This window comes from Acipenser ruthenus, chromosome 29 (assembly GCF_902713425.1).
Source record: "Acipenser ruthenus chromosome 29, fAciRut3.2 maternal haplotype, whole genome shotgun sequence".
In the NCBI taxonomy this organism is placed as follows: domain Eukaryota; kingdom Metazoa; phylum Chordata; class Actinopteri; order Acipenseriformes; family Acipenseridae; genus Acipenser; species Acipenser ruthenus.
This window is the reverse complement of record NC_081217.1, coordinates 23,029,181-23,052,991: the sequence shown is the minus strand read 5'-3', so window position 1 is coordinate 23,052,991 and position 23,811 is coordinate 23,029,181. Positions and strand designations below refer to the sequence as shown.

General features: G+C 39.4%; 1 protein-coding gene across 4 annotated transcripts in view; it reads left to right on the top strand.

Annotated features, from left to right (window-relative positions):
- LOC117417595 (potassium voltage-gated channel subfamily D member 3-like) overlaps positions 1-23,811 on the top strand; it is a 114,971-nt gene that overhangs the window by 55,216 nt on the left and 35,944 nt on the right. For 3 of the 4 annotated variants that reach the window (XM_059003933.1, XM_059003930.1, XM_059003931.1), the window contains exon 3: positions 4,943-6,122. In XM_059003933.1, the coding sequence (XP_058859916.1) occupies positions 5,017-6,122 (1,106 nt within the window). In that variant the 5' untranslated portion in view covers positions 4,943-5,016. Of the gene's footprint in view, positions 1-3,059; positions 3,396-4,942; positions 6,123-23,811 lie in introns of those variants that run through there. The other variant, XM_059003932.1, reaches the window with a different exon arrangement.

Below are 23,811 nucleotides of genomic sequence, written 5' to 3'. Positions count from 1 at the left end.
GTGTTTACCTGGCCGCTGGGAGCTTATCTGGAGAATCCTAGAAGCCGGATCTGAACAGCCTTCCTCATTCTATTCCATTAATGTGACTTTACTAGCCACCCCTCATGTGTCACCTTTTCATTTTGAGAAAGTGGATTGTGTCCTTGTACACATAGCTGCTCTCTAAATAGAAACAAAACCGTGGAAAATAATAGAAAAAAAACCCTAAGCACAGGACAGCTCCATCAGCTATTACATGTATTCTCTGTCCTTCTCGATCTCTGGCCTCTGTGCTGCAGGAGTCCCTACAGCAGTAATACAGTCTGGAGCGCACAGGCTCACATCCTTTCTGTGTGAGCTTACTGATCTTCATCAGGGATTCCAATGAGGAATGTAGCATTTCAAAACTGCAGTAAACCCCTCATTAAACTATACAGCAATTCAATTAATTAATACATTTGCTGTATTTTAAGATTCTTTTTTATTTTTAACTGCGATTTTGCAGCACAAGTTTGATTTTGCAGTTTTACTGAAAAGTCACAACGTCCAGAATACGTTATCGTAAAATAACACCATCCAATTTGTAACCTGCTTTCTCGGCTGTACCCTTTGAGAATTCAACCCTCAGTTATGGCTATGATGAAGCAGCTGAGGACCCAGTCTTGTTGATTTATAATGTAGAAACACTCATTCATCACAGAGGGTATGAGCCAGAAGCAGTGTCAGAGACAAAAAGCCACTCAAGGTGTAATCATGCCACGCCCCGGGGGGGACGGGAGATCCATGAACATTTCCCACGGCAAGGCATTTCACATTGGAATGAACACAGTTCCAGGATCTTGTCAAAGAACCAGACATTTCAAATTCAGACATTTGTTACAATGTATATGCATAATAAGGCTGCATTTGTATCAGTCTGGTTGCATTTATAAACCACAAGAACGAAAAACCCTGAAAGAAAACTCAGCTGTGGTGTTTCATGGCACCTACAACATATACAATGATTTATTCTTAGTCATTTTTATTTACATCACAGTGTCACATAGTCACATGGCATCTGCAACTGAGACTGGATTGAAAACCTTTAGAAATCAGTCCTGTTTGTTTCCTTAGCAGCGGACTGTGATCAAACTATTTTGTCAGTCCCAGCTGGGATTCAGTATGCTTGAAAGTTTAACAGAGAGACACAGGAAATGAGGTAATTGCTGTGAACAGGTTGAGCTGCAATCTAGAACTACTTCAGGCTCCTCCCCTTTTGCTGCTACACATTCCTGTTCCACAAAGTCTGTCAGGGCTGCTAGTCTTGACTCTGTAGATACTGGGTTAGAGGAGAGTGTGTTGGTTGCCCAGGCAGAGGCAGACCCATGACTTTGAATTCGCAGCAGCTATTCTGAGTCTATTGTTTAGAAGTACAATCCCTATGAGAGTGAGATAGAAGATGGAGGCAGTAAAGATGACACAGCACAATGTGATTTAGAGAGGATGGCTGGAGTATTCATTGCTCGAACTACAAGGCATGTTTCTTCTGTCTCTTGGTCTAAATCTCCCCTTGACTTTACTGCAAAATCTACAATTATTATTTATTTCTTTTTATCCAGGGTGACTTACAATTGTTACAAGATATCACGTTATTTTTACATACAATTACCCATTTATAAAGTTGGGGTTTTACTGGAGCAATCTAGGTAAAGTACCTTGCTCAAGGGTACAGCAGCAGTGTCCCCCACCAGGGATTGAACCCATGACCCTCCGATCAAGAGTCCAGAGCCCTAACCACTACTCCACACTGCTGCCCCCACTGCTGTGGTCTCTGAATTCAAACAGAGACCACAATAAGAATGAAGGGAGATCTTTATGTTCAGGTGAAATAAATGTGGTACGCAATGAACCAGGATGGTATTACTCCTGGAGAGTTTACATTTAAATATTCTAGGGAGCTGCCTTTTCAAAGTCTCATCTATCACGCGCTTCTCGTCTCAAACGTGGTGCAACAAGAAGCTACTGGAAATGTGTAATGTTGCCGTTCTAGAAGCTGGCATCGTCAGCTGCATGAAATACAGAGTACGGAAAATAAAAACCCTGCCTTCACTTTGCTGGTGGTTATTTATCTATTAAAAATGAATACAAATCGATTTTAAAAAAGAAAAACACTTGGCTTTGTCTGCCTACAGGTTATAGGGTAACCTTGAAGAGTTCGCATGCTGTTTACTTTTTGACTGGAATTAAAACCCTTGATACTTCAAGCTTTGATCCAATTTTAATATTGCTGGGCTCAGGATCTCAGTGAACCCCCTCAAAAATTTACATTGCAGTAAATTATTCCTTCCTTCACAAATATCCAGTGCTACATTACATTCTGCACGGTCCCATATACAAGTACCCCATAGTAAAAGCATAGCCAGTGTCAAAGCAAGGGAAAGCATTGTGAAGCCCAGAGAGGAATGCTACGGGATATTCAATCCATAGTATAACCATGGGAAATAAGCATGCAGAAAAGTGTACTGTGGTAAACTTTTACAAGGGCTCCCTGTCCACACCAAATTGATAACCCGTACTACTACAAATACATTACTGTACATGTTTGGATGACACTTTACATGAAGTGTCTCCAATTACTGTGCATTTACATTTAGTAGGTAGGCAGTAACTGCTTCAGATAAAGGTAACGAACCTCTGTCGACTGTTAATAATAAACACTTCATCATAGCGCATCAACTTATTAAAAAGAACGAAACAGACAGCGTGCCCGTGGCTGAATTCCAATACCAGTTCCAGCAGAATTCTGGAATAAAAAATATTATTATTGATAACAAATATTCAAATTTGTATGAGCATGTTTAATTAAAAAACACACGTGCTGAGACTCAAAGAAAAACCAGAGGACAAAAAAAACGCACTCCATCAGCCTGCAGTGTGATGCTTGGTGTGGATTTAATAGAGTTTCATTTGCTGGTGTCTGAGAGCACACAGTGCCTCTGTGCGAACTCTTCTGGCTCTTGTTAAGTGAGAGAGAGAGAGAGAGAGAGGGAGGGAGGGAGGGAGGGAGAGAACGCGCTCATATAGACTCACCCACTTCTGTCCATCATTACTGCATCCACAACCCACACAATCTGGGTACCATTCGCAGCTTATGAAGCGAAAGAAATAAACCTTCATGCCGGAATCGGACCTGCTGCAAGGGGACGAGCTGGTTACAAAAGCAGCTTTTGTTTTGTCGCAACAGTCTCTTTTTTGTGTGCTTATATTTCATTGATTTTTCGGTATCACTCCAGTTCGGACCTAACGTTGGGATAAGGAGCAACAGCTTCCCGTTTACTTTATATCCATATATCTGTATCTATATCTATCTATATATAGATAGATATAGATAGCTAGATATACGCACCAGGTTTTACAATGTATTTTCCTTCTTAGAGGTAAGCACTTTCTTTCTTTATTGCTCTCTTTCATTGAGCGTTTTTTTTTTGTAAAGTTAACTTGCTCTCTTACCCTGTTGCTACTGTTCTTTATGACGTGCTTTTTAACATCCACATTCTGCAATAATTAATATAAAAAAAACTAACCGTGTTTGCGGTCTATCGTCAGCGTGAAATATTTTATTATATTATAATGAAGTACATATAAAACAGAAGCTGAAATCGATTCCATCATTTCTATACATCACTACTTCAAGTTCATCCTTTTAACTCTATTTTGTTTTTCTTCGTGAAATATATACAATTTCATTTTTAAATAAATTCGTTATGTCTTTTCCAACTGACGTATAATAAATTCTATATAGAATCTCTTCTTCTTCTTCTTCCTCTTCTTCTTCTTTGTATCTATTTGCATCTATTTGAATTTTGTAAAACGGCTTGGTATATACCATTACGATTTATATTTAAATGCTGACCGTTTTAAATAAAATATTGACTTGATGTAGAATCCCAGCATGTTTAAAATGTTTACTGTTGAAGAATGTATTTCATAAAGTACATTACATAGGCCGGTTATTTTAAGGACGCGTCTTGCGTTTCCACGACGGAATGTATGTAATTAGAACATTTCTGTCTGCAACGTTAATCCACTTAAAAAAAAACATTTTCCAATCAATCAATAAATAAATAAACAAATAAATAAATAAATCGAATTGTTAATTTACCACTTTAAATACTAACAGAATATTCGGACTCAACAGGTACCGGCTCTTGTAAATCCCGGCACAGCATCAGAAACTGCCGACAATACTTTTGCGTTTTACTTTTTAAATACTACATTGTCAATAACGTATCTATAAAATCGGGAAATGTTATTACTGTTGAGTTTATTTTAGACTGCTTGTGTAACATTGTTTCTCTTTGGCAAATCCTTGTCAAATTTAAATATAAATAGATACATAAATAAATAGATACGCGTGAAGCTCAGAGCACTGAATCTAACTGCATTGGTACTTCTTTAAAATGACATTTTCAGGTTGCAGCGTTACTGATTGTACTCCTTATTGAAGGAACCATTAATCAAAGGAAATCACAACAATTATTAGGGGGTGTTTATTATGCGCGTGTAAACTGGACTTTACAATATACTTACCTTTATACTTACCAGCCTACTGTATCTGATGTTAACCCATACAAGCAGCAAGAGTAGCATGAGCTGGTAATGTGCAGAGATGCGTTTAAAACCTGGATGGAAAGCCTTGGTGACTATGTTCTGAATCAATACATCCTAAATGCATAATTAATAATACAAATATTTATATAAGTTACTGCCGCTGTTAAGAAAAATCAAGCCACATTTATTTATTTTCTTTTGGTGTTAATTAATTTCTGTATCAATTATAGATTATTTGGAACAAGGACAAAACAACAAAAGCATCCAATACCAGTTCAATAAAACTACAGCCAGCTGCCTAAAAGGCTTCTTTGTTGTATATCAGTACTAATTCGATTAGAGTCATTAGTAATTCCTTTTAATCTTCTTGTAGATGTTTTTTAACCTGAAGGCAAGCTGGTTCTGAAGGCAGCAGATTTGTCCTCCACGCCCTGACTTGGAGTCACGATGGCGGGAGGTGTCGCGGCATGGCTACCCTTTGCCAGGGCTGCGGCCATTGGTTGGATGCCGGTGGCCAACTGCCCCATGCCCATCGCCCCTAGTGACAAAAACAAGCGTCAGGACGAGCTGATCATTCTGAACGTGAGCGGACGTCGCTTTGAGACCTGGAGGACCACCCTGGATAGATACCCGGACACTCTGTTGGGCAGCTCGGAGAAAGAGTTCTTTTACAACGAGGAAACTAAGGAGTACTTTTTCGACCGCGACCCTGACATCTTTCGAAGTGTCTTAAACTTTTACAGGACAGGCAAGCTGCACTACCCCAGATACGAGTGCATTTCCGCCTACGATGAAGAGCTCTCCTTCTTCGGCATCATTCCAGAGATCATAGGGGACTGCTGCTATGAAGAGTACAAGGACCGCAAGAGAGAGAACGCAGAGAGGCTAATGGACGACAATGAGAACGAGAACAAGGACAGCAACCTGCCGCATATGAACTTCCGGGAGACCATGTGGAGAGCTTTTGAGAACCCGCACACAAGTACCATGGCCTTAGTCTTCTACTATGTCACTGGGTTCTTCATCGCCATCTCGGTGATCACCAATGTGGTAGAGACAGTCCCCTGCAGTTATCAGATGAACCAGAAGGATTTACCCTGTGGCGAGCAGTATGGGGTGGCCTTCTTCTGCATGGACACTGCCTGTGTGCTGATCTTCACGGTGGAGTACCTCTTGAGACTCTTCGCAGCCCCCAGCAGATACCGTTTCATGCGCAGTGTGATGAGCATCATAGACGTGGTGGCCATTATGCCCTACTACATCGGCCTGGTCATGACCAACAATGAGGACGTCAGCGGAGCTTTTGTGACTCTGAGGGTCTTTCGAGTGTTCCGGATTTTCAAGTTCTCCCGTCACTCCCAGGGCCTGCGGATCCTTGGCTATACCCTGAAGAGCTGTGCCTCCGAACTGGGCTTTCTTCTCTTCTCACTCACCATGGCCATCATTATCTTTGCCACTGTGATGTTCTATGCTGAAAAAGGCTCCTCAGCCAGCAAGTTCACCAGCATCCCAGCATCCTTCTGGTACACCATCGTTACCATGACAACCCTTGGGTAAGCGTTTATCTTTCTCATATTTGCCACACTATCTTTATTAACAAGTATTGTTCTAAACTGGCAAAGGTTTCTATCCCCCCTATTACCTATCACCTGGCTGGGGTTGGATTTTTGGCAATCAAGGTAAACGCATTAGTGAAATACTGTTGGATTTTTTAATCTTAAAGCCTTGTTATCCAAAGCTTTCTTATTTTTGAAATGCTAAACTTTGCTGCCCAGCCATCATTCTGCTCATTTTGAAGAGGAGGAGTGTGTTACATTTTTATAATGGGTGAAACTCCACAGCTTTTGCAAAAGACAGTCTTCATTCCAAAATATAACATTTTTTTCAACTGTATGTTTCACCAGTGCAGAGGTGGGTGTCAGCACGGCTAATTATATGCAACTCTTATCAGCTCACTATTCCCTAGAACAGTATTTTTGGTACCGATCACAATGTTGATACAGGTCATTGCTGCCTGTAACTGAGCATCTCTTATACTAGTTTTTCAATGTGTCTCTAGTGATAGGCTGGGGAATCTCAAAGCCCATTAATGAAACTGATCATGACTTTAAAAGGACGCCAACACTGTGGTCCTTCCTGTTGTTTAAGACATTGTGCTATTATAAAAACAGCTTATCTTAATTTTACAAAAAAATGTTCATCCTTGAAGCACATTTGACCTTTCCAAGGTACAAAAATTCCAAGTGACCTTTTAAAATGTACAGAACTGCTGCATAAAAGATCATGGGTTAGATCAAGGGTTGGGTTAGACTGCAGACTGGCTTGCTTCACTGTAACTGTCTGTTGACCACGGAATCCGTCTCATGCATTTAAATAGCTCTTGACATGTTCAGCACAGCTAGAAAGCAAACAATCCAAGATATTTTTTAGTATAGCTTCACTGGAGCAAGTGCAGAGTTCAATACTCATGACAACCAAAGGCCTTGGCACTGAAGGTTTTTAATCAGCATCTTGGGACGACCAGGCCAGCGTTTGCCAAAGGCAAGGACTCGGGATAGAGGGAGGAAGCAGCTCACAGATAGGATGAGCTGAGGGTGTGTATAGCTGTGCAGGTGCTAGGAATACAAATGTAATGTTGGTGTTTCTGTTTAGTATGTTAGAGGAGTGGAGATACCCAGTAGTGTACAAAGTGAATCAGGTCTGATAACATGCTTGTCACCCTTATCAGGTGTAGCGTAGAATAAAAATCACCAATATCTCGTTTGTATAGCGAAGATACTAAAAACAATTGAGGTAAGATTTGTGTTGGAGGTCATCAAGGACACAGTTGTGGATCAGTGGTCTTGAATGGGGCTTCACCAAAGTGTATGTTTGGAGGAGGAGCAGTCTCAGTTCATGGATATTGATTACAGGCTTGATGCAGTACTTGCATGTCAGACTCACAGAGAAGACTGTAAGCTGGTAAGACAGGCAAATCCTATTTGTGGTGCTGTCTGCTTTTTAAGATTATAAATGACATTTGTAATGGCAGGGCTCCTGAGTAAACAAAGGAGTAATATTGTCATGAAATATTTAGGAATGTCAAGGAAGCAGAAAACAGCACAGTGCTGAATTCCAAGGACCAGCCTTGTGCATTGCTGTTCCTGAACGTCAGTGAAACCTTGAGATTTATTTATTAATTTGAAACATGACATAATAATTAAGACAAAAAAAGAAAGGATATGCGGGGGGTGTTTGGCAAGTTTTAATCAGGTTTGCTGGGTTTTAAAAAAAAATGCAATATTATCCTGAACGAAATCTGAATACATTAACTGTACTTTCTCATTTTGCAGTAAACACGTGTTGCTTTCTCTGTGATTGTCTATAAATCAAATTCTCATCTCCCCCACCAGGCACAATGCCCAGCACTACATTAGATGAATCACCTGGTCAAAACTCAATGACCATTCTCATCTGTTGTTCATGGATCTATACAGATCACTACTCATTAATGGACCTGATTTGCTAAATGCGAATGCAATTGATCACTATTTAATTAAAAACATGGACCAAGCCCAAATGAGATGTGATTGTGGTGTTGAAAGCAGCATGCAGGGATCGTGTTCCTGTCTATACGGTACCTCTTCTCATGAGGAGGGTCTGCAGGTGCTATGTTAATATGTTTTTGTTTGGATTAGGTATCAGACACAGTTATTTTTAGATTGAGAGAATTGATTGGTGTTGGTGACTCAGCAAGCTATACCAATGCCTCACAATTAGTGCAGGGACACATACTGAAATATTGTAGCACTGTTTAAAAATGTACCCAGTGGAAAAGGACCATGTTGGTTTACCTGAATACATGCCAGAGATTTGAAAGCGCAATCCAGCAATGCTGTCATTCTGAATTGTTGGTCAATTAATAATACAGGACATCATTTTTATACTTTTAAAATATCCCAGTTAACATTTCAATCAAACACCTTTCCTCAGAACTACAATCCTTTTAAAATGGATTCCTTAAAAGCACAAGTCATTTTTTATAAAGTGAATATTTAGTGTAAATTATAAAAAGTCATTCTTCAAACCTTTGGAAATATCCTCAAATTAACCGAGAGACAGAGATCTGCATTTGAAGTAGTTAGACTCATTTTTAATAGACAGTTACACATTCAAATATAGCCCTGGTTAATTTAGAGTTTTGGGATTCTGAAATTGTAATTCGTCTTTGTTATTATTCAAAGAATCGAACCAGTTTCCTGTTTTTGATTGCATTCCCGGGCTGGCTTTGTGTATGCAGCATCAGTAACCATGGTAACCCAGCCCTTGCCTGCTGGGGCCTATGCTGATGGTGTGTAATTTTATTGTGGCATCTTTCTGTTTCCCCTGCTTTTAACTTCCTCTGCACTGTAGTGATTCTGCGGGAGCAGGATGGGGCCCCTTTAGGAGTGTTGGTGTGTTTCTGCTTCACACAATGTCTTGCACTGTGGTTAAGAGGCTAGCTTAGGTAATGCAAGACCTTATTAGCACCATGGCTGCCGTTTAAAAACCTGTTCAGTTTTAGTATTGAATAAAGGACCAGGCTCTTTTAAACGCTTTGTAAAGATTATGGAACACAACTGTTTTATAGGCAAGGTTATTGTTCTGTCTTTTTGTTCATTTTATTTGAGGTGGATGTAACTTGAAACAAGTAGCAGGAAGCAGACAGGTGTGTAGACACCAGTTTATACAAAAAGATAATGTTGTAAAAGAAAGAGAGACGGAAATGTTTACGGGCCTGGCTGACCTGTGTCTTCATTTCAATAAACCTTTAGAGATTACAGCGTCAGGGTTGGGATTCACCCCGACATACTGAAGGTGGAATTAACTGCTGTGAAGCCATGTTGTGAAATGAAAATGCACTTCATGTTAGCTAAAATCTTCTTTCAAAACAGTGCATTTGAGACCGATATAGTGCACTGATGCACATGGCGTGGAGAAGTCATGGAATTGTTTTGCTTGCTACAAACACATTCGTGGGCTGCTGGGAAATTCATTAAGGTTGCCTAGCAGGGTATTTGCTTGTTAGCCAAGGGGTCAAGGGGTCGTAGGTCATGCCCATGGCCACAAGAGAGCCATGAGATTAGCTGCCTATTGAATGCATTGGATAAGTGTCAGGAACTGCAATTAGTTTGCATGACAAGCACTTTGTGAGGCTTGACATCAAGAAAAGAAGCATTCTTGAAGCTAAACATGGTTTGAAACTTTCACCCCTTCATTTCCAATTAAAATGATTGGAGTGACATGGAAAAATAAAGCAAGTAACCCTGAATACCATTAGGGAGATCAGAGCTGAAGAAATGCATTCCCCGTGCAGAACGACATCCTGAGTGAGGATGTCAAACGCATTGGAGATGAAATGGCACTGAAAAATCTACAGGTCAAGTGAAATAATGGATGTTCTGAAATTCATAGAGAAACATGCTACAGCTCTGGCCAAACTTTATGCATCACCTAGGATTTTAGGATTGAGACATCATTAAAAAAATAAGCGATGTGAACACAATTTAGATCTTTTATTTAACATCATGTAATCAAAGAAACTACAAAATGAGATCGCAAAAAGTCTACCGGAAGCCATAATAGTAATACAGTATTTCATAGTAGATTTTGAAATGTCACATTTTTCAATTTTTGTCAGTTTTTCATTAAGTATATGGAAAACTACAAATCAGTATGTAATTCAATATGTTAACGCAACATTATTCAGCAGGTTTCATTCGACTTTATGAAGCAAAATTATTTAATTCTCTACGGTATTGTAAAACTTTTGGTCACAGCTGTATATGATTGCTGATTTCTAAATCATTATCCTGTCTCATCTAATCACATTGCATGGTTTATGAATGCAGTGTTATCCTCCTGTTTCTGTTCTTAGTGCATGCTTCATTCTTCGTTCTCTTCGTTCTTAGTGCATCTCTTGATGCAGTTCTGTGTTCAGTTCTGGGGTGGGACAGATTTCTGTTCTCAGTTCCACAAGTAATCTCTCTGAGTTCCATTTTAGAACCGCCTGTAAACACCAGAGTCCTGCTATACTCATATACTCATTCCTAATCTTTCAACCACCATTTATTCCCATTAAAGAGAGTGCTTATACCATAATCCCTCATGAAGGATGAATGTTATACAATTGTCTTATCTGAAATAATACTCCCTGTTCATTATATAATGGTCCTGTTATTATTAAAATTAAACCATTGGGCTGGAGTGGACAAACTCAATACTGCAAATGGATGTTTTGACAATATTGACTTTTATTTTATCTAGATAACGATTTCAGCAACATTTTAGCTCAGCATTATGTTAATAAACCCAGTTTGGCTGGTTTAAGGATAATGCTTTTCAGAAATGTAGGAAGGGGTTTAAGGTTTGTAGTTGAGTACACATTTTAATTTAAATATAATACGCTTTCAAATTGTCTTTTGGAAAGTATGCAAAAGCCAGGCTCCTATTTGAAACTCTTCTGTTTAAAAAAAAAAATGCATTACTGCTAATCTAATTAAAAAATAAAATCTTTCGGAAATAAAAATAGAACCAAACAAATCATTCAGTTGCGTGCCTCTTTTTAACAGACGCCATCAACTGCATCTTGATGCTGGGTGATATGTGCCTGGAAACCATCTCTTTCTAGGAAAGCTTTGATCGTTTCTAAGTAATGCTCTTGCAGCAAATCAGAAGAAAAGTAATTCCTAACTCACACAGGGACGCACATGAAAAAATGTGCACAGTTTACAACTGTGTGATGGTGTTTCATGAATTCTTGACACGTAAAAGTGTAGGATTTAGCACTTCAAATTAACTTAACCATGCAGCATTTTCTGCAGCAGTCCAGGCTTAATAAACGGGAAGTAGGATGAAAGTGCAAAAATAGCTATCTGCTTCCCTAACTCCCTTCCACACTATTAGCCATGTGGAGTCATTTCAGAAGCAGTGATTGCTGGGATACTTAGTAATCCTGCTCTCAGCACTAACATCAGTGGGATATGACAGTGAATACTGGTTTTGATTCACCTTGTATATTATTTTCTGACTCAGTTCTCACATCCTGGTGACTTTTTAAAGCGTTGTTTGAAAGCAGCCCTGAAACATATCGCCTCCCTAACCACAGCACTACCCGCTGAGCTGCCCCTCCTGTGGTATTCCTTACATTCACTCGGGGCAGAGTGGTTAGTGGGTACACTCTGGTGTAGCAGCTGTAGAGAGAAGACATGTCTGAGAGCTCTACACACAGCACATCTGTATATGGAACCCATCTGGCAGGGGAATCGAATGATGTAATGCAGGTTATATTAAATCATACTTTCACAACACATAATAATCCTGCTTTATTCCAATCCCCTCCAAACACAAAACATATGACATCCCCACAATAGTTGTCATTGTTTCAACAAGAAACCAATCTCACGTCACCAGTGTGTATTGTTTTGATTAATAACGACCTTAGTGGTGCTTAAAAGTAAGCCACCAATTTTGTTTTTTTAAATCCAGTTATGGTGGTTTCAGAGCCGTGACCTAAACTAATGAAAAGTGGGGAACAGCAAGACTGTTGCAATTATTGCGTAGCACACAAAGCCAATATATGGAATCCTTGTTTGGTCTGAAATACTTGAAAATGATTCGCAGATAAGCTCCTATCTGCCGTTGACAGGATGTGGCACAGACTCCACAAGGAGCTGGAAGGTGTCTCAAGGGATCCATTCACTAATTCGTATTTCACACAATTGACACAGAACGGTAGGCTGAGGATAGTGGTGACGAATTGTTCGAGTTCATCCCAGACATGCTCACTTGGCTTAAGGTGTATAGGAGTTAATAAAAGCCTGGAATGAATGCTTTGAAAACATGGCCCACAGTGGTGTGTGCCCAAATCCAGGTTAAAACAAAACCATGAACTTCATGTAGGTTTCACAAAACGCATTGGCACTAATATTCAACCAGAACGTTTGAGACAATGCTTCTTATTGTATTCTTACTCACATAGATCTCTTGTGAAATATTATTCTTATCATTATTTATAATGCCACGCGATATATAATTACTATTTATAGGCTCCTGGCCCCTTTCCTACAGGCTGTTTTCAACTGGGTAATTTAAAAGCCATTTAGCGCTATCTCCCTCCAGATCGATAACTCTTTGTCAGTGGGGGGGAAGCATCAGCGCATACTGATTATGCTCAGCACAGAATGGTGTGATTTTTCCTTGACTGTTTGTCAGATGCTAGGTAGACATGATCACAGGACACTGGAGTTGAAACATACCTGACATTGCTGGCTTTAATGAATCACGTTGAATTCTTTCGGGGCCCGCTTATCACAATACAGACTCAGAAAACATGTCTTGCATTGACTAATGTTGTTCTCTGTAAATTCGTTAACCAGACAGGGAATGTCCTTGAGAAGTTCTTTTATGCTCAGGTGAATAGCCCGGAGAGGAGAATTCAAAGAGGGAATGAGAAAGACTCCAGATTTGTATTCCATGAGAGTTGCTGTTATTTACTTCATGCTAATATTTGACTCAGCTTTCACAAGACAAAATTAGACGGTAGTGGTGAGGACCAACAAAGACGTAGCTTCTCTGCACTGTATGAGCCTTCAGAGCTTTTCCTCTGGGTAGTGTGGATTTCCTATATAGGAATTGGGCTGTAGTTATTGAAATCAGATTATGATGGTATGTTTTAAGGACACATACTATAATAATTATGTTATGAATAGTTTTCTGTTAACTCGTCAGGACTTTTTATTGACAAAAATGCTTCACATTGTTGGAGTTATTGATTTAATCTTTTAATATTCCTGCAACTACTGTTTTATTTAAAAAGTAAAAGCTTCAGTGCATGTTATTTGTTAAAGACAATCGCCCAGCATCTTGGTAAATGAATGCAATATTCTCTCTCTCTCTCTCCTTCAATTATGTGCCATCTTGTTGTTCTTCTCTCCCTTTTTTCCAATATCTTTTTTCGCTTGACTAATCCATGGTATCGGTAACCCCGGGCACATTGATCTAAATGATGTTCCAATCCAGAGCGAAACGCCTATTGTATGCAGTGCATTTTTAAATAATGACCCGGGGACAGACACAGAAGCCATCAATAATGCTATTCCGTGTAGGTGGGTATTGCTTTGGAGGTAATGACATGAGGCTGCACTGCATTACATACCGGCACAGCATCATGGGGGAATGACGAGTCTTTTTAGATTGTTCTACATTCATATAGACCGGGGATGAGCAGCTTTGAGGAGTTAGATGGCCACCAAATCCACTAAAAACCTTTCATGGTTCATGCATTTATATATTTGTGTCGGCTACATAGTGGGTGGATATAAAAAGGGTATTGTGTGGCCTTGTAGAGAGCCCAGAGAAGAGCAAGCAGAATAATCCCAGGACTTCAAGGAGTGATCTAGGAAGAAGTGATTTTATTTCACAAATACTTCCTAAAGCCTTCTCCAATTCAGAGCAAGAAAAGACTTTGAAATTCACAAGGAGCCCACAATCATCGGGGGCATGTCCATCACATGTTCCTCTATTTGCTTCCATCTGTTTCATTCGAGACAGTTCAGTTTGTTCACCGCAGTGATTTGATTGTCTGGATCTGTTTCATTCGAGACAGTTCAGTTTGTTCACCGCAGTGGTTTGATTGTCTGGATCTGTTTCATTCGAGACAGTTCAGTTTGTTCACCGCAGTGGTTTGATTGTCTGGATCTGTTTCATTCGAGACAGTTCAGTTTGTTCACCGCAGTGGTTTGATTGTCTGGGTCTATTTCATTCGAGTCAGTTCAGTTTGTTCACCGCAGTGATTTGATTGTCTGGACTGGTTGGAGCTGCAGGATTATTCTCATTCTCCGAGGCAGGTACAGAGTGCCAGGAGTTTAACACAAGGTGGACTGGATCATCCAGAAGGAATTAAATTAAATATGATTAAAGTCTTTAATGTGACTGGAAGTATCTGATCCAAACAATGGTAGTCAGTTTATAGAGAAAAACACCTGATGATTTTTTTTGTTAAAGTAGGACAACTCAGTGATGTAACTGAAGGTTAGTTTGAATGACAGAGATTCACAAGATTGTGAATGTATTTGTTTTAAAACTTATTAAACACATTTTTATTACAAATCAAGTTTAACAATATCTAAACCCCAACTAATAATGTCCACGTAAATATATAATAGCATACACTGAAAATAACAGGGCAAATTCCCCACAGAGCAGTCAACCTTCATTTAAACAAACCTGTTAAATATATGAGCATTTACATAATTAGATTTGCATTTGACATTATTACAGGCTATGCCTGTAATTGAGATTCGCAGCTAATAACAATTTATATTGTGTCCGTCAAATCTCAAACAATTTTCCCCCAAATTACATGATGAAAGCACAAAGCTCTTTAGCCAGCTCAGCTACCAGTTATCAGAGAAACACATGCGATACTTTATACGTTCATTTTCCAGATTCCAAGCTATACATCAATGCAAAAGATTTCCCATTTGATTATAGGGTGCCTGGTAAATGACCCTTATTATTTCAAATGACAGCCATAGTTTCTCCCCTACTTGATATTCATAGACAATGAAATAATGAAGACAACACATTATCTACTTCGGCAGTAGACACAGTCCAGCTTTGAAATTCCAGGCAATAGCTCAGGCTGGTAATCACTCAATGTTTGTCGCAAAACAATAAATGAACCCCCCCATGGCGATTCTAATTTCCATGCAATTCCAAATCTCTAACGGCAAGCATAGAAAGCAGTTATTTTTCTTGGAAAGCCTTGGAAAGGACTGTCATAAAACTGACTCAGGCAGTCATTGCTGGTACAAAGGACCTCACAAAGATCCAGTCATTGGATATTAGATTGGATATTAGATTGTATGCAGGTCAAGACTGCAGAACTGCATACACGTCTAGGAAACTCAAAAATGGTTTTCAGCCTTTTCATCTCAAGTAGCAGTGTTTCCAGCAGGTGTACCAGTAACTATGTGCAATCTTAAACAGCTGTTGTAAAACAGAGACCCACCCCATTCTAACTGGTCTTCTCATTGAATCAGTGCATCTCAAGTAGCAGTACTGGAACACGTACCACAGTTTGAAAAGCACTGCTCTAGATCTTGTGAAAGCCACCCCCCTCCCCACACACACACACACACAACACAGTCGCTTATACCACCCAGTCGCTTATTATGTAAATGTAGCATTATAGTGATTTTTCTCAATGGCAGTGTGGGCTTCATTATTATATTAATCAATCCTCAATATTAGCTGGATATGAATGTGTAGCTCTTACTATGTCCAAGGACTGTGTTATCCTTGATTACCGAATCTGTAAAAAACAATTGCATTGGGGATTTGAAGCATCATCAGATCAATTCAATAATGTCAGCTCACAAAAATAAAGCAGCTCTATATGAATCTTGATCTGTATTGCTGCTGACACTTCATATCAATCGGCAGCACAGTGCAAGCAAATATTAATCTCACAGATTCGACCTGTAAGTACTGGGAGTTTCCAAAGCACAAGGCTGGACCTTTTGATTCCACTTGTGGAGACGTTCAGGATTATTGATAAACCATCTGCCGTGTTTCGGATTACGGGAGAGGAAAGAAAGCTGCAGCAAAAATCCAGGTGTTCCCGAACTGTGGTGTGGGAGTAAATCTCAGGCAGTCACTAGAGATCCAACTTCCCATTCTCACACCCCCAAATGAATAACCTGCTGCAAGGAACGCAGCATCTCAACAAGCAAACAAACTATCACTCTCGACATTTCTATTACAACTGCTAATGATTTAATAGGTTCAAACGAATCAATCACAGATACAATGTATCAGCTGCTCATTGGTGAACTTTATACTAGGTTTAAGTGATGTGAACTCTTTTACACTGCAGGCCTGTACCGGAAAGATAACTGCACTCAACAACACTGCAGAGCACTAAACTAATCCAGTATACTAATGAGTGCATCTCTGCTGAAACTATTAATGTCGTTATTTCTGTGAAGGCACTTAGAGCTGAACAAGTTCATTTGTTTATATTTAATATAGTCGAAGAAGCTAATTTTCTACCCATCAGTAATTTGTGTTTAATTGTCTATTATTTATTACAGTACAAAAGAAATCCAAACATACAATTGGTGATACAGAAGCACACATTCTGTTCACAGCTGGAGTGTATTACATATCAGGAGTGCAGATGTACCCTTAAAAGAAGGAGAAAGACAGAGCTTTAGGAACATGACTCCCCATACACACCTACAGATAGGATGACTTGACAGGCAGACAGGAGAGTCCCAGCAACAAAAACTAAAGCACAAATTGGACCACCAATCAACTCACTGTACCACTTATATCCGAGTCAGGTAATAGTCTTTTATCTCAATGGCATGTTCGGGTTTCACACACCTGTCCTAAAAGGGTTTTACATGTTAAAGAAAAGCAGAGCAATCGTGATGAGACATGCCTGCGAGTTTTCTCAAGGACTGCACATTGTATTCCCTTAGGGAAGACGGCTCACAAATCTGGCTCCTTCAATCATCTCTTCTGAGACGTTTTATTCATGGAAGTCGTTAGTACAGTCTTGAATACCGAAGTACTAGACAACCAGACACATACCCAATCAGAGACTGTCCAGTGTGCTGTCACCATGAATCAAAGAGATTTACAAAAGGGAGCTGCAGCTTCTCTATCCAGTGAAACCTGCATTAACCGGTCACCGGCCAGGAATGGTATGTGTGGTTTGTCCCCGAGTGGCTCACCTGGTAAAGGCATGACAGTGTGGTGTCAGTGCCATGTATAAACAATATGTACAGAATAGTATAGATTACGGATTACCAACTTTCATGACAATTTGATTAGTGGTTCACAAGCTGGGACGACTGCAATGAAGCCTCTGAATTCTTTGTACAAACAAAGTCTAAAAATTCTAGATAAAAAGCCGACAAGATATCCTCATTGTTATATACTCAAGAAATATAACATGTTGACAATTACATAAATTATTCATATGTATGTTTGGTTTTTAGGTCTTTGCAGGATTTAGCTCCCCCACCATTAAGGAGTTTGTAAAACTCTGCTCAGACGGTAATGCTAGAATTACTAGAGTAACTATAAGAGGTGATTGCACAGCTCCAAGACCACGTGCCACGTTTGCACAGACAGTTCTCTCAATGAAGGGCACCATGTTCAGGAATTTGCCATCGTAGGATATAAAAGGTTCTTATAACTGTAACAGTTTTACAAGTAAATTAAAGATCTGGTTAAAACAAAGACTGTGATTATGAACTGTAGCTATGTGTTTGTATTTGTAATACAATGGTAATGTTTATAGATTTGTAATATATTATGCATTGTAATGAATTATTAGTTTTAATATCCATAAGATAATGATTTTAATATATTATAAGGGTTGGCTGGGTATTTATTGAGGGAATGAATTTCAGTTATATTTATTATGCTGATAACAGTATTGCTATTTGGTAGCTGCTATGTTTATAATTATAATACAGTAGATGGGATTTTGGTTTATTAATCTATTAATTTAGTTGTATTTATTGTAATGTGCTGTTTGTATGTGTTGGTTGTATATTATTTATTGTTTTGGTTTCTTATGAGCCCAGGGACTCCCGATGTAAATTAGTTTATAGCTAGTTCTGGGTGCAATGCATCTTGTGGCTTGTCATGAATGTTAAGTTATCCATTGTCCCTGTTAAATTAAACATTTGCATATGTACAGATATATGAACAAATGTCCATGTGACATGCAGATGTCCACGTGTACAGGCAGGTACATACCTAGATCTCCAGAGTTGATGCTAAATCATGTTCAAAGTTTCACATGTACTAAATTCCCTTCTCGGGCCAATTATTTGTCAAAACCCTGTCGTACCCTTAAAACAAATGATGAGCAAGACGTTCCCCTGCATCTCTGCTGTGGTAATGGATTCATGAATGATTCCTGTGTGTCTCCTGTTCACTTCAGCGACCTGCTATGAAAATCTGTGTCAGACTAATGTGTTTGAAAATCGCTCTCAAGTATTTCACTGAGCCCAGTCCCAACTTCTGTTAAAAGGACATTAATAATCTGTCCCAAAATAGAACTGCTTAACGAACAGGGTTTAGACAGAAGAGAGAGGCATGACGGGAAGGAGGAGAATGTGATCAAGCTGCTTGAACGGTTGTGTTTTCCTAAACCTCAAAGCACAAAATAACGAACACTGTATTCTGACATCAGCACAGTGCAGTGTTACAGAGCTGTGATACTAATCCAGACGAAAACCACATCCACTACATCAGCACAGTGCAGTGTTACAGAGCCGTGATACTAATCCAGATGAAAACCACATCCACTACATCAGCACAGTGCAGTGTTACAGAGCTGTGATACTAATCCAGATGAAAACCACATCCACTACATCAGCACAGTGCAGTGTTACAGAGCCGTGATACTAATCCAGATGAAAACCACATCCACTACATCAGCACAGTGCAGTGTTACAGAGCCGTGATACTAATCCAGATGAAAACCACATCCACTACATCAGCACAGTGCAGTGTTACAGAGCCTTGATACTAATCCAGATGAAAACCACATCCACTACATCAGCACAGTGCAGTGTTACAGAGCCTTGATACTAATCCAGATGAAAACCACATCCACTACATCAGCACAGTGCAGTGTTACAGAGCCGTGATACTAATCCAGATGAAAACCACATCCACTACATCAGCACAGTGCAGTGTTACAGAGCTGTGATACTAATCCAGATGAAAACCACATCCACTACATCAGCACAGTGCAGTGTTACAGAGCCTTGATACTAATCCAGATGAAAACCACATCCACTACATCAGCACAGTGCAGTGTTACAGAGCCTTGATACTAATCCAGATGAAAACCACATCCACTACATCAGCACAGTGCAGTGTTACAGAGCCGTGATATTAATCCAGATGAAAACCACATCCACTACATCAGCACAGTGCAGTGTTACAGAGCTGTGATACTAATCCAGATGAAAACCACATCCACTACATCAGCACAGTGCAGTGTTACAGAGCCGTGATACTAATCCAGGTGAAAACCACATCCACTACATCAGCACAGTGCAGTGTTACAGAGCCGTGATACTAATCCAGATGAAAACCACATCCACTACATCAGCACAGTGCAGTGTTACAGAGCCGTGATACTAATCCAGATGAAAACCACATCCACTACAGAGCGCTGCTCAGTGCCTTATTTTGCTCTGTCTAGGAACACAAGAGTAATTTCTCCAATCAAGGAACCTCCTACAAAGATCCTTTACCAGTAGCTCTATAACATACAGCGCTGACCTGGTCTGTAAGTGCCAGATACTGGAGGCTGGGTCGTGCATTTTCTTTTAGAACAGGCTATAAGAGCACAGAATACAGCAAGGTTACCAAAGGGGCTGATTGGGAATAAAGGTGCTGTTGATTTTTAGCTGCCCCATATTTGGACATTGGCTGCCGATTCCACCTCCAGTTGCATTGTGCCTCTGCACCTTCTATAGATGCTCCCCTGCTAATTCTGAATTGAACTGGCTCCACGCTGGCTTATATAAAGACAGTTCAACATGTGTTACATTTTGATTAGAGTTTTTTCACTGAAGGGCATTTGCCATGGTGATTGAGGGGATCTATTTATAATTGAAACTCCCCCATCAAGGCACTGGTCTCCATGTTGTTTGTCAAATAGATGGATAGCCATGATGAGTAATTTGGAATCATCATTTCAGCGGCTGATAAATGAGGGGAAGAAAAATTTGAATTTTTTCCCCACAGTTTATGGTCAGTGTGTTGTTTTTTTTTTAATGACAGTTTTGCTCAGATAATCCATCTTTGGTGAAGTATGTTGTTGTGGAAAATGTGAGTTTAAAGACATTAACTGCACTTATTGGCTTTCCGAAGTGCAGCTTTATCTCTGACTAAAGTGTGTCAGTAATTGTAAGACGTTTTTACCTTACGAATAACAGAGCTGTTTATTGGTGTTGCTTGGGTCTGTAATTAATGCGCTGTGCTTTTGGGATTTGGTAAAAAGATCAATTCTTATGTTGGTTTATGACACACGGTTCTGTTCGGATTTCATTTTTATTGTGTCATGCAAGAAAAAAACACAAAGGACAGATATTTATTGTGTCAAGGCTTTTAAACTCACAAACCATTTGGGATTTTTCCCAGACACATTAGACACAATGATGGCCTGGAATGCATTTGAAGGCATGCATTATGGAAACAGTAAGGTTTAGCTAAATCTTTTGTGCCTGTAAGTGGGTTTTAATGTAACTTTCAAATTGCTGCTTCTTAACTTTATTTTTTTTTAGATAGCGTTATTTAACATGTGGCAGTTGTGTGTGTGATGTGCCTGGGGAGCTTTATATAAATGCATTGTGCTGTGTAAATGTAAATGCTTTTTGCAATCTACTGTACAGTGCTTTGTGATCATTTTGTATGAAAAGCGCTATATAAATGCAATAAATAAAATAAATACAATATTGGAGCAGCAGAGCCAGGCACCATTAAGAATGATTGCAAACAGTAAGGGACGTGTAAAATCCATACTAAACGGAGGGGAAGTTACTGTTCCTTAATATGAATAGACCCCTGTTCCAAAAAGCAGGATAGCTTATGCAAGTACATGTGCAGAAAATAGGAGGAATCGTGCTCCAGCTACAGATTCATAACTCACTTGGCCTAGGTGTATCTCCCATAATAAAAGCAGAGCAAAGTGCTACTGGAAGTATATTTTATTTGATAGAAAAACATCACCGTTTGTATTGCTTTAGCAACCTCAATTAGTGTGAATCTCATTGTTCTCCATGTTTCCCTGCAAGCTGGTGTTTAGCTGGGTTAGTAAAGTCAACGAATGTATTATTATTATTATTATTATTATTATTATTATTATTTATTTATTTTAATAGTTTGAATTCAGCCTGTAGGCACGGAGGGAAGATTGTATTCTCTCCATTATGAGAATGCTTGCTTTTGATCGCTGCACTGGTCTCTTGTGTCATCTGTACTAGCAAAAAAGTGACATCTTGCTGAGGCTGTGTTTGGAAAGCTAGAAAAAATGTGTCTTCCACTGCTTACAGGTGTGCATCACAGACAGCACTGAAGAATAAGATGCTAGTTATCTGGACTGTTTGCAAACGTGTGTACCGCGCTGGGGAGTAACACCTTACCTTACATGCATCACATTTCTGTAATCTCATTACCGCTTCATTGTTTCAGTAACTTGTAATTGTAATGGTTCCTTTTTCAGGCAGGTAAATACATTTGCTATTACATTACATTACATGGAAACCAGAAAGCGCTTCAACAGTGCAAACCGTACCTGTCATATGAGCATGCCTTTTATATCATCTTGCAAGAAAATGGTGTCAGAAGAGGACAGGAGTGGGTTTAATAGCTGAATCTTTAAGGAATATTTTGAGAGGGTACAGCTGTCTAATAAGGTGATAGCAGGTTTGATAGCTGGATCTTTAAGGAATATTTTGAGAGGGTACAGCTGTCTAGTATGGTGATAGCAGGTTTGATAGCTGGATCTTTAATGAATATTTTGAGAAGGTACAGCTGTCTAGATATACAAGAGGCAGTTCTAAAGGCAGGTGTTAGAAGTTACAGATAAAACCCTCTTATATAGAATCAGTGCTTGTGGAAACCAACAAGCCAGGAGATTAGAGACCAAAGGTCCTGTCTTGAGTTTCCAGAAGCGATCAATACAATCTGCTTGGGAGCCCTTTGGGTCTCTGTTTACCTGGGCAGTGAAGCAGAGCTGACAGCCCCAGTGGGATCGCTTTCACACTTGAGGTTAGGAACCTGTTATACTCTAGACATGTTTAAGGTTTGGTTCCAGCATATATAACACATCCAAGCAGTTTGAGGACTGGACTGTGCTTTGTTAATCTGTGTTATCACTTGTATTTGAATGCTCTCAGCAAATGGCATGCAGTTCTTCAATGCCACTTGATTTGTCATTATGCTGATGGCTCTCATTGTGAATGCATAGCCTTGGCAGGGGGTGGATGGTACAGACATACGTCTTAATGTTGTCATTTGGAGGAATTGTATAAAAAGAAAGAGGCAGTGTTGTTTTGTTTTTAAATTCTCCCTATTTACTTTTTATGAGGTCGATAAGTCCTCAGTTTTCTATGAAGTTTGCAAATAATTTCAGGGATTATGTGCATAATTGCTTGTCGCTTACGCTATGTGAAGCGACTAAGAACTTATTATTATGCAGTGCAGTTTAATTAAAAAAACACAAAAACAGCTTTTGCATAAGATTAACCAAATCTTGCAGACACAGCTGTAGAAAAGAAGTGTCTTTGCTGCGGAGAGCGGAGAATCTTTTTGAAGCTGTCCCCTCTATCCTGCCTCCAGACACAGGGGTTGTATACAATTTCCACATTGAAACCGAAAGAGGTGAGCTACAGCCACCGATTCAAACAAGCAGGAAATAAAAAGGTAAAAAGAAGCTTTGACTGCTCGCTCCTCGTCCGTTTCCAAGACTAATGTGAAAAGAAAGCCCTTGGTGTTTATATGAATTGTTTCAACATATTTATCGATTTTGTCAGCATAATGTTATTATCCTGCTCTCCCAATTGAATTGCTGGCTGATCCCTCACGCCTAGCAACAGGTGTTCCCATGGTAACTGCGTAGCTGAGAACGACTGTATTTTTTTCCAAACGTTATTATATAATGGATGGCCGGCAAAAAAAAAAAAACATTTCTTATGCACTTCAAAATGGGTTTGAAAATGGCCCTATTCTGTCTTTAGAAATAGAGTCCACTTATACAAGTGTGTTAGAGAACAGAGTCCACCTATACAAGTGTGTTAGTGCTTCATTGATAGCTATAACAAATAAAGAGGTTCTTTCATCTTTCATCGTCTTTATTTTCATCCCTTCTTGATACATATTGTATATGTATGCTATATATGCTAACTGGCAGCTGGCTGCTGTGGGATGTTTAAAAAAAGTGATCATTCATTCAACACAGCGAGTTATTTGCCAATTATAGTTCAACTGTCTCAATGCTTTGAAAAAAACCTTTTTCAAAGCCTGTATTTTGTAACTTCCTATTACAGTTTGCAGAAAGTATCTACAGGAGTCCATATTTTAAGAGAAAGTAACTGTCAGCTCCAAGTATATACAGTCGTGTGCAAATTTATTCAAACACCTCAAGATGTGTCTGCTAAGAAATAAATAATAATAATT